The following is an 11,587-nucleotide window of genomic DNA, read 5'->3' as shown; positions in this document are numbered from 1 at the left end:
CTGAATACAACCCAATACCCCTAGTAACACATTCACAAACCTTTCAAATTCTAGCAGCACAAAAACATAGAAATGAGCCAGCGAAAATTACATACATTCTCTTTTTTAAAAATTGACAGCAAATACAATGTATTGGAAGTGCAGAAATATTTGCCATAATTAAACATTGTGTTTTAATTTGGCATCGGTGGTTACTAAAATGTCTTTGGCATCTCAGGATCAAATTTTCTGGATTCTTCTGGGTAATCTCCATCTCAGTAGTTTTTTGCCCTAGCACTCCCCTGAAACCAGGCACTCTCCTCAGGTGATCAGGAGAACCTGGTTTTCATTTCCACCTTTCACAGTGCAGGGAAAAAGAAAGTTCTCCCCACCCCTTAGCCAAAGGGAGTGGAAGGTCATTTTCACACCACCACATCTTATAAGATCCAATCAACTGATGGGCCATCTCCCATTGCAATGTGTTGGGAAGGGTGTGCAAGTGTGTTGAAAAACCTCCCTTCCTAACACACTGTGATGGGGTTGAAAACTGCTGCTTCCTGAGCTGATTACGGTGGGATCAGTCAAGGAATGGCTGGTTTTCATCCCCACTGCAATGCTAAGAGTGTTGTCTAAAGCCCTCATTCCATTTACTCAATGATTTATGCTTGCACAATGGAACTTTCCCCTTCTCCTCCTCCCCAATTTGTTCAAGAATTAGGAGAACCCCCATAAAAGATTGGGGGGCATGCGAAGGGAAGAGGGGAGAGTTCTGTTGCACAAGCAGAAATTTTGCACTAAGGGAATGAATGACTTAGCACTGCTCAGCTGTTTTGCACAAATCAGCTGAAAGGGTGGGGGCTGAGAACGGAGGAGTGATTGGTATGTGTGTTTTGAGCAGGGCAGAAAATAGTGTGGCACCACTTTGGCCCTCAGAGCATGAGGATAGGTTCCTCACGCCTGTACTAATGGGTGAAGATCACATCCTGAGCAGTTGTATGTAGTTGTATCTCTCATTATCTCTATTGGGTGGGTAGTGCTACATTAAAAACAACACATTACAGAAAATGCCACACAGATGTCCAAATGGTTTGCATCCTATTCGTTAGCTTTCTGGCTAATGGCCTTTGTGAAACTTCATATGGAAGCGGAATTCTTCTACCTCTGAAAAGGTCTTGCCACACAAAGTACAGGTGCTGCAGTTGTCTTTAGCACCATGTGTGCGCCGCACATGGCTGTCATGGGCAGCATGGGAAGCAAATGCTCTGCCACAATGTCTGCATTTAAAAGGCTTCTCTCCTGAATGCTGGCGGATGTGGGTGCGCAGGATGCTGGAGGCGGTGAATGCCTATGGAGATGGTGAACAAAATGAATTGTTGGTGGAGCGGAAGGAGAAAGGGATAAGGAAACAGTTAGATGCAAGTTCCTAGAGATAAAATTAAAAAACCTAGGTCAGATAGACACCCAAACTGAAGAAGACAGGGCTAGGCACATTAATAATTAAGCAAGATTATTTTAGATTTCAGGTGGCATAAAAAGCTTTTGCACACAAACACACACACAGCATTCACATACAAAGCTACAAGTGACAAACAAGATGAAAGGAATCACATGCTCACAAAATTGTAATTAAGTTACGATGCTTGTTTCTACAGCAGGAGAACCAATTGGGCTTTTGCTGGGTCTTATATATGGCAGATAAAATCCCAGCCTCACATGTTCACAGCCAGTGAAGGAGGGATGTGGGAAACTATGTGCAAATCACAGCCAAGCTATGGCATTCTGTAAATAGCCTTGAGCAAGTCATCATTATCTCTCAAACAAGTCTAGTTCACAAGATTGTAGTGGAAATAAAAAGGGGACTCGCTCCATATGCATTTCCACAAGCTCCCCTAAAGGGCAGGCAGACAACACATGTGACAAATCAACTGACAAGTCAGTCACGGCAACTATCAAAAGGTAATATTTTGCTTTGCAGTCTGTGATGCTATTAAGGGAGGACTTTGAGGAAGAAATCCACGGTCCCACTCAGCAAAACCAACCCCCCCCCCAAGTGGGGAGGAACCTAGCAGGGCTGCCTTGCCACTTTGTTTATCATCTAAGTGGAAGAGGGCTGCAAGAAGGTTAAATCCAGAGCCTAAAATTCCATCAACCACACCACTGTTTTATAACAGTCTGTTCAGGTGTGGGACCCCAGGAATAAAAGCTTGGCTCAGATAGCCTTATATTCACCTAAGGAAGCTGAGACTCCAGTTCATTGCAAACAGAAAACATTGTATTTCCATGCCTTCCCAGATGCAGTAATAACAAATGCATATGTTGGGAGACCTGCTGTGTGTCTTCTGCATTACATCTAACATAGTTGGGGCTCAACGTTAAATTCAGAATCAAAACAGATTAAACAGAGCATGCCAGAGAACATAACATCCTACAAGCAACTAAAACCTCAAGGGAACTGCAAAGGGCATGGTTGTCCTCACCTTGTTGCAATACACACATTTATAGGGCCTTTCTCCAGAGTGTACTCTCATGTGCTTGTTTAGACTGGAAGACTGAGAGAAACTTTTGGCACATATAGAACACTGAAAAGAGAGAACACATAGGACAGTTTTGTGGCTGTAGTGACAGTTACAGACATTTTTGCTGGCATGCAACATGTATGCACATTTAAATAGCAATACAAGACAAGAGATTTAGACAGGAATACAGACAAGACAAACATAACTGATAATGTGCTTTTTTATATAAAAAATAATGTATGTAGAATGTAGAAATATACAAGGTTTCAACCTATATGTATGAATCATGCCAAGATGATTATTCTAGCCACAGCCTCTGCCTGTACTACGTGCCTTCGCTGTGTAGGCTTGAATCCTACACACTAATTTGCAGATTCCCCTCTAAAGATGCTCTGATCTATTTGTGGGCACTTGGGTGCACAGTGATAACAAGGCCTGAGTGTGTGATTCTCCCCATCACCACCACCACCACAAACCACTTTGGCATAAGCCTGTAGTCTTGTCCAATACTGGAGTATCGGTGCCTACTATATAGTTTCACACATTTTCAAAGCATTGATATGTTAAAGCAGAGATTGATCACACACACACACACACACACACACATATACAGGTGTTCCGGGCCCTCGCACACATAAGTGAAATCGTGTAAAGTGGGGAGCAGCTAACTTTAATAAGGAGGGCATGGGACTTCCGGGTTGGCGCCATCGCCGAATGGCGGACTCCCTCCGAGCTCCGGAGGGAGCCTGCTCAGCAGGGGCTGGGTCCCGCCGCGCCAGCGACGCGGGGACCCTCAAAAACCATGGGCACAGATGCCCATGGACCTGGTGACTCGGTGGGCACCGTTTGCGCCCCCGACCCGCGAAGGAGCCTTTTTAAAGGCTTTGGAGTGGGGGATGGGGGGTGGCGTGGTGCTATGAGTCCTCCGCTTCCCCTGCCGAGCGAAGCCGCATGCCATTTGGCGGAGAGCGCTGACTTCTTCCATTGAAAATTTGGACTAAAAACAACAACCCGTGAGTAATTGGGAAACTGGACTTAAAAGGAAAATTTTCTAAATTCGGAACGAGCGGGGGAGGTGCAAAAAGGAAGTCCGTCTCCCCCCTGTTGTAGAGGATTTAAAGCAAGGATCTGACAACTAAGATCGAGAGAAGGGTCTGTTTTTTATTGATAAAAGTTATTAATTTCACGATGGAAAATTACAAGAGGGAGTGGGGTGGGGAAGTCCTGGGAAGATGTTAATGAAAGTAAGGCCTTCTTTTTTTCTTTTATATTTTGTATTTTTCTGGAAATTTCAATAAATATTATTTTTAAAAAAATTAATAAGGAGGGCATGAAGGGAGGAAGGGGAGGGAGGGAGAGACTCATTATTTGGGGCAGCTGCCTAGCCTGAACTGAGCCTGCCTACCTGAGGGGGGCCAGTGTGTGCAGCAGCAGTGGCTGGCCACAGAGGGCAGAGGCAGAGAAGGGCGTGCAACGTAACTGGTACCAGGATGGGTTCATGGACCCACAATGGAGGTGAGGAGAAGCCGCTAGTCAATCAAAGGCCACCTTCCCTCACTGAGGCAGCAACTTCTGGGCAGCAGCCCCAAACAAGGAGAAGATATCTATCTATCTATCTATCATCTATCTATCTACCTATTATGAGGTCTCCGAGTGGGATGCATGTAAGGGGAGGCGCACTTGTAGTTTGCAAATATTTTACAAAACTATTTTAACATTGTTTATTGTGTGGGACTTCTTAATTGCTACCACTTAATTGCTACCAAGCTGAGCCTCTTTCTGTCCCTGTAACAAGGGATGAAAATGAAGGAAGATGTCTCACTTTTTCCTCCCACTTAATCAGATTTCAAGGATAGGGAATGAGACAACTGAGTTGAAGTTGTGTTTATATGGCCAGCTGGGCTTGAAGAAGGTGTAATGCTAGTTCATGAGGTTGTTAGTGAACAGCCCTCAGTTCAGAAGTCATGGTTGGATGCTAAGTTAATGTGCTAGCTCCTCCCTCCTCCCCATTCCTGTCACCCTTTGTGGAGAACAAAGCACCCAAGAGAAGTTCTACATCTGGAGTGTTCTCTGCAGGTTTTATGGCAGAGTGGCACAAATCAAGAAAAAAACTAAAATGTTATAAAGCTGTCCTAAGTCTGTTGGATTGAAGTTAAAGAAAGTATTTTAAAATACTTTTGTTAAAAAACCAGAAACCTTTTTATTGGGTATAGTGAAGAGATACGAAGAGAAGATTAAAAAAAAACTGTTTATGTATGCAAGAACTGTGGCAAAAATTCCTTTAGCTCAAAAATGGAAACAACAAGAAGTACCAATGAAAGAAGAGTGGCAGATGAAGATGATGGACTTTGCAGAATTGGCGAAGCTGACAGGAAAAATCCGAAACAAGCACCATCAAGTATTCCAAAAGGACTGGAGTGAATTTATTCAATATCTGAAAGATTATTGTAAGCAATTAACATCACTAACAGGGTTATCTGAAGACTTGTAATGAGAAGTTTATTTATTTACATGTTGAGCTATTTTGTACTGAGTGTGATTAAAACTGGAAAACATACAAAATGTAATGATATAAAGGTTAATTTTGAAAGCCATGAGGTTGGAGCGAAGGAAGTTGATAGACTCTAAAGAGTGAGGGTGGTAAAGTGGATAATAATGATGTGAATGTATATTATTAAATGGAAGATAGAACTCAGCTGTTGTCTGGAATAGCAATCAAGTGACACCTTTTCAGAGCACATTCCTAAGACTATCTACTTAGAAGTAAGCCCTAGTTAATTTAGTCAGACATACTCCTAGGTAAGTATAGGATTGCAGCCTCAGGCTATAGTTCTATACACTATGAAATGAGAGTTCTTTCCCCTCCCCTGCCAGGAGCTCTAACACAATTCAAATAAGGAGCTGCTCTTTAATATATGGCACTTATGGGAATTCCCCTTTGCCTAGTTCATCTTTAATTATTCCAGCCAACTGAAGATACTGGAGGAGAGGCTACAGGACATTTCAGTGCAGTGGAATCCTTGGGTATAGGAGGGGAGAGGAGAGACAGAAAGCACACTTATCTATATTTAAAAGTTCCATACCCTTTTCATTTTGTAATTGTTTCCAAAAGTGTAGTGCAATTGCAACTAAATGCAACACCACGCTTCTAAATTTCACAACAGGTGAACTATCCAGAACCATTACCTTGAGGAACTCGATCCACCCGATTTCATTGCTAGGGGTTTTGTGTGAAGATCACTACCGTCACAAGCAAACCTCATTGGCTTTGAATGAACTGGGTCTGCTTTCAGACAAACGCGCTCCAGAGTTGAGGCCGAACATTTGCTCCAATAAACCGCAAGTAATCATGGTTTTAAAAGAAGAAAAAAAGGGGGGGGGGACAGCAACAAAACAAGAGGAAAAAAGATTTCAGGGCAGAGAATCAGCAGAGGCGGTGCGTTTTGCAATTGTGGTTACCTGGAGCTGCAATCACTCACTGCAGTGAAGCAGGCGAGTAGCTTGAACTCTCTGCGTTGTTTTTTTCCCAAGAGAGGGAGGAGGGGGCACAATCAGGACCCCTTCCCGGAAGTGTCACCATGGTTTGCTTCACTCCCTAACTCAGTGGTTCTCAGACTGTTTTCTCTGGGCCACGCTTTCAGAACTAAAATTTGCAGGTGCCACACCGATATTTTTTTCAATCGGTAAGAAATATATTGGGGGGGGGGGAGAGAGAAGGAACTCCTAGCAGTGCGTGACTTGTAACTCAGAACACAGCTGCTTTATAATATGATGATGGGACACCCAGGGGGAAAAATGCAGCCACATAACAACATATAATATTGATTGTATTTGAATCCTCCCGCCACCCTCTCCTGCCACACCCTTTGAGAACCACTGTTCTAACTAGACCGCAAAGAAAACGTACTCTTAATAGATAACTACTGCACTGAGTCTCTGCCTCAGCCTACTTATGTGGAGCTTAAACGAAATCAGCAAGTGCCAACTGAGAGCAACCTATCACAGTCCAGTAGACTCCTCCGCATTCACACACACAAATGCAACACGTAACAGCTGCAGAGGCTTTCAAGGGCATCCTTTGTGACACACCGTATTTAAGCCCGATGTCATACAAACCAATGTTTACTCGGAAGTCAAATCCCATTGCTATCCATGGGACTTACTCCCAAGTAAGGCTACACGCACGGAGCCCTTTATGAAAACGACCAAAAGACCTTTTTAAAATTAAAAACAGGAGAGTAAAGTGCCCGTTGGATGAAACCACAATCACGCAAAAGCAAGTCACATAACACACACAGAGAGATGGAGAAAGATACACGGACCGTTCAACTTGCCCACAATTCAAGGCTAATTGAATCGTCTTATTGAGGACGATTCCCTTTGGCAATCTTGAATCTACCGCCTGAGATGTCCCTGCCAGCAATGCCACCCCCCCATCGCACACATCCCCCCAGGCTTGCTTCCATTCCTGAGAAGTGGGGGGGGGGCGGCGGCACTCTGCACTCTTTGAAACACTTATTTCCTGCTGCTGCTCCTGCTGCTTCAAAAGGCAGGGCGGGCTTTCCCCCTCCAGATTCTAAGAGAAAGGCGGCGCCGCCAGTTGGCGATCCCTTACTTTGTGAGGCCTGTGCTTCTCGTGCACGTGCAGGACGTGGATCCTCAGCCGGTCCCTTTTCTCAAAAGAACGCTTGCAAAGCTGGCACGGGAATTTCCTGTCCCCTTGGTCCACGCACCGGGTGTACTTCAGGTGCTTGTCGCGGTAGTATTTGTAGGCGAAGACCTTGCCGCAGCGTTCGCACTTATAGCCCTCCAGAGACTCTGAGGGTGAGAAAGGGAAGGAAAAAGCCACCGTCAGGGGTGGTTGGTTGTTTCATAGACACCTAGTTTCAGAAGCAGGCGTGCGCACAAAAAGTGAAAGAGGGAGAAGGAGGAGGAATAAATGCAGTGAACGGGGAGTTTTATAAGTGGACAACCAGACTATAAAGTGAAGCATTTTACTTCTTTTGAACTTGCAAGCGGTATTTGGGGGGTGGTTGGCAGTGGCGTAGCGTGGGTTGTCAGCACCGGGGCAATGCAAGTAATTTGCGCCCCCTAACCCGTGGATTTGCGCCCCCTAACCCTATCCCCCAGATGTTGCGCCCGGTGCGGCCGGCCCCCCTTGCACCCCCCCAGGCTAAGGCACTGGGTGGGGGGAGAGAGCCAATGTGCAAACAGATTCCTGGCTGCAACAGCTCTGAGCGCGACTCTTACGGAGCCCTGGAAGGTTGCCAACTGACCTTCACTGTGCGCCTGGACAGGCTTCCCTTCCGCCGTTCCCTTCAGGCTGATAGGGATGCCCAAGAACTGCAAGTAGCAATCCCCGTACCAGACCAACAGCTCCTGGCCGGGCATGACCTCTTTGCAGCTCTCGTAGAATATCTGCCCCTGGCACTGCAGGGCCGTCAAGTTCTGCTCCTCGGGGAAGCGGGCACAGTTCACTAAGGACATCCAGTTGCCGGAGGAGCCCCTGCCGTCGATGAAGTGGCTCAAGCGGCCGTTCTCAAAAATCTGTTGGGATGGACACACAAACTTTACACACGGTTGCTCACCCGGCTTATAGCGACAGCAGCAAGCCAGGAAGACAACGCCGCGCCTGGCAGGGAGGGGGGTGGGAATCTAAACGCCCCTTCCTGCTCCCTCGCCCCACTCACGTTGAAAGGAAAGGGGTTTGGCGTTCAGCTAAACTGCAATCCTCATGGACACGCTCAGTTAGGAGTTAGCAATGCGCTATCTCCCTTAGAAAGCTGGAACCTGAGTAAGACCCCTTGGAACCAGAGAAACTGGTTTCACAAGTACTGTAAGCGCGGTGATCAGCTATGCAGAGGCGTGGTTTGAGGCATCCAGCCCCCCCCCACCTCCCCCCGGAGAAAAGAAAGCGACAGTACATTAGCGAATTGTACCTCCCACATCAGGGAATTGTCATCGTAAGTCTTGATCTCGCTGATGTTGACAACTTTGCCCTGGAAAGGGCCGAAGCGGACGCCGACGGGGATGGTCTCGGTGCAGAAGACTCCCAGATGCGGACAGTCCTCGAAGACGGTCTGCAACACCGTCAGCCCTACAGAGAGGAAACCGGGGGCGGGGGAGGGAGAGGAAGAAGGGAGAAGGATTAGTCTTTGGGTTGAAGAAAACGAGAACTCAAAAGGATCAGCCTTGATCCCTCTTCCCCAACCACCCACTTGACAAAAGCCAAACCAAACAAACGCAGCTACCTTCGGGAAGTTGCAGAGAAGACCTGTCTAGGAGCGGCGGCTGAGCATCCACTGCGCCTAACGGGAAAGCAAAGGGGAACTAGTACTGCAATCAGACAACTGGGAGTAACAGCGCAATCCCAATCATGCCTACTCAGAAGTAAATCCCACCGAATTAAATAGGTGATTCCCATGAAAGCAGAGCGAGGGTTGCAGTTACACCGGGTCTACGGACCCTGCAATAAAATAGGCTGGAATCAATATTTGCCTCATTGGAATTTGAATAGAAACGCACAGGATTCGTGCCTTTACAAAACTTAAACCCTGTTACACCGGAGTAATACATCCGAAATAAACTACCCCACCCTTCAGTGGCAACAAGATAAGGTTAGGAAAGAACTGTGCGCGGGCACAGACACATCTAAAGGTCCCCACTCTGTCCCCAGTTTCAGTGGCGTAGCGTGGGGGGTGCAGGGGGGGGCCGGCCGCACCGGGCGCAACATCTGGGGTTAGGGCAAATCCACGGGTTAGGGGGCGCAAATCCACGGGTTAGGGGGCGCAAATTACTTGCCTTGCCCCGGGTGCTGACAACCCACGCTACGCCACTGCCCAGTTTAACCACTTCTCTGAAGCATATGGGATGGATGGTTACAGTGGGGGTGAGCGGGTAATTTATTCCATAGCCCTGCTGTTAAAGTGCAGGATTTCCTTACTCTTATCTGGCAAAGGCGTTGGAGCATGATCAGCATGATCAGGGTCTTCTTTCGCAAGAGGAGCCCTTCTGAGAAAAATTTAGATTCTCTTATTTGGGGGTGGATTAAAGGTAACAAAAAAGGGAGTCAAGAGAGACTCTCCAGAAGCATTCAGAGTTTCTCCTTCCACAGAAACATTTTTGCTTTGAAAACGTATTTAACCAATACATGGAATAAAATAATTACACCAGTTCCTCACCCAATGCTTTTTTAAAAAAATCACTGAAAGATACAAGTTTTCATCAGTTTAAGCAATATAATGGCCAAAATAAACTGTTGGTGTAAAATAAAATAGATAAAATTGACTCCAGCTGTGCCATTATCTAGTTTTTCCACAGAACTGCTCCGATTTTTTAAAACCCAGTTTAAATTTGCCTGCAATTAATGGTTGAACTTCTACTTCACTCTCTCCTCCCACCCCCATCCTATTCCAGTCATTGGGGGTTTTTTTTTATAAAAAAAGGGGGGTGTACTTTTCTTTGCAAAATTTGGTCAGAAGTTGACCACCGTTGCACCAGAGTCCTTCTAGGATATTGCCATCTGCCCAATGAAAACAGCCCGCAAATCCGAGCCCCTTTTCTTTCTGTGTGTACACCAAAAACCCAGAATTCAAAGTATTAGAAGGGTTCTTTTTGCCCCTGTTATTTAACCCAGGGGGCAAAAGTTTCCTAACGATCTTAAATCTGGGAGCAGATTTAATGGGGTGGGGGAAAGTGCCATTTTCATTTGACGCCACGCTTTCCTTTTATTTGAGGAAACGTTCCTATCCGAGGAGCGTCGCGTTGGGGCAGTGAGACGTCCCCGCAAAAAAAGCTCTTGTGCAAACTTGGTCGTTCCTTGTTGAAAAGTTTCTTCCTATGAAGCAGCCACCCTCTCACCCCAAGCCCGCCTTCTTCCTGCCCTCCGCCCTCCAGGCTGTAGGGAAACCCCGCGCGGGAGCCTTCCTTACCCGGGCTGCGAGGAGGGTGCCCGGCTCCCGCCATGGCTCTCTGCTGCCTCCCTCCTGGCCCGGCCCCGTAGAGGACGGCGTGCAGCTCCTGGGCGGTGAAGCGGTAGGTGGGCGCGCGCTGCTCGGCGTCCGGAGCTCGGTCGGGGCTCTTCTTCTTGGGCGACGCTCCCTCGGAGACTCGCCGGCGAGGCAACTCGCCCTTCCGAGCCAAGGGCGACGGGAAGACCACCGGCAGCGGCTGGGGCCTAGGCAGAGGAGGACCGGGCGGCGGCGGCGGCGGCGGCAGCAGCTGAGGAGGCAGGAAGGCGGCGGCGGGCAGGCGCGAGAAGGGGAAGGGCGCCAGGCGAGGCGAACCGGGGCTCAGTCCTGCTCCCAGGGGCGTCTGGAAAGGGCACGAGGAAGGCTGCGCCTCGAGGAAGCGCGGCGCTGGCAGGACCGGGCCGAAGGGGGAGGCGACGCCGGGCCCGGGCTGGCAGCCCCTCAGGAGCATCAGCAAAGACTCGCTGCTGCCTTCGCCTCGGCTAGGCTCGGCGGAGAAGGAGGAGGAGGAGGCCATCGAGGAGCGCGGCGCGGCGGAAAGCGCGGGAACCTGTGGGGAGAAATAATAAGGCAGGGGGGGCGTGAGAGGCAGCGCGCGCCTCGGGGAGGGCAGGGAGGGGGAGAGGGCTACCTGCTGGAGGAAAAGGTGCTCATGGAGACTCGTCGTGGGGTGCATTGTGGCCAGAGAGCTGAGGGAACGAAGGAAGGGCAACTTTTCCCCAGCCACAGCTGAGCTGAGGTTACCTCAGCTACTGTCAGTTTCCGTCCCCAGAGGCTTATATAAGGCCTCCAGATCACTTCCCCGTAAGGGAAACGCTCTCCGCCCTATTGTCCCGAGACCCTTTCATAAGTCCCCACCCACGGAGGACTCTCCCGGAGGGTCGTCATCTGTGGGGTGTGGTGGGAACACCCAAAGGGAACACGAGGGGCTAATACGAGGCAAATGGACACGAAACAACAGGAACCCCAGCTGTGACAAGTCCAGGAACGCTTCCTGCACCGAGGAAGTGAGCGCCAGTTATCGACAGAATACAGACAAACAACCATATCTTAATCCTAAGCATGGTTTCTCAAAAAGGCTGCTCAGAAGCCTCGCCGAGTTCAATGGGCCTTACTCCCAGG

General features: G+C 48.2%; 1 protein-coding gene across 1 annotated transcript; it reads right to left on the bottom strand.

The window, feature by feature from the left end:
• Nucleotides 1-909: 909 nt before the first annotated feature.
• On the bottom strand, nucleotides 910-10,982 carry PRDM14 (PR/SET domain 14; the record flags this gene model as incomplete). The annotated part of the gene is made up of 7 exons (XM_083749544.1): nucleotides 910-1,324; nucleotides 2,457-2,558; nucleotides 7,111-7,313; nucleotides 7,772-8,042; nucleotides 8,435-8,592; nucleotides 8,747-8,803; nucleotides 10,427-10,982. The coding sequence occupies 7 exons, from the start codon at nucleotides 10,980-10,982 to the stop codon at nucleotides 1,094-1,096; spliced, it is 1,578 nt and encodes a 525-aa protein (XP_083605670.1). The 3' UTR covers nucleotides 910-1,093.
• Between the last annotated feature and the right edge of the window lie 605 nt (nucleotides 10,983-11,587).

Source organism: Podarcis gaigeae (assembly GCF_964106915.1).
Source record: "Podarcis gaigeae genome assembly, chromosome: 7".
Lineage (NCBI taxonomy): Eukaryota > Metazoa > Chordata > Lepidosauria > Squamata > Lacertidae > Podarcis > Podarcis gaigeae.
The sequence above is the reverse complement of the archived record's forward strand: the minus strand, read 5'-3'. Positions and strand labels throughout refer to the sequence as shown.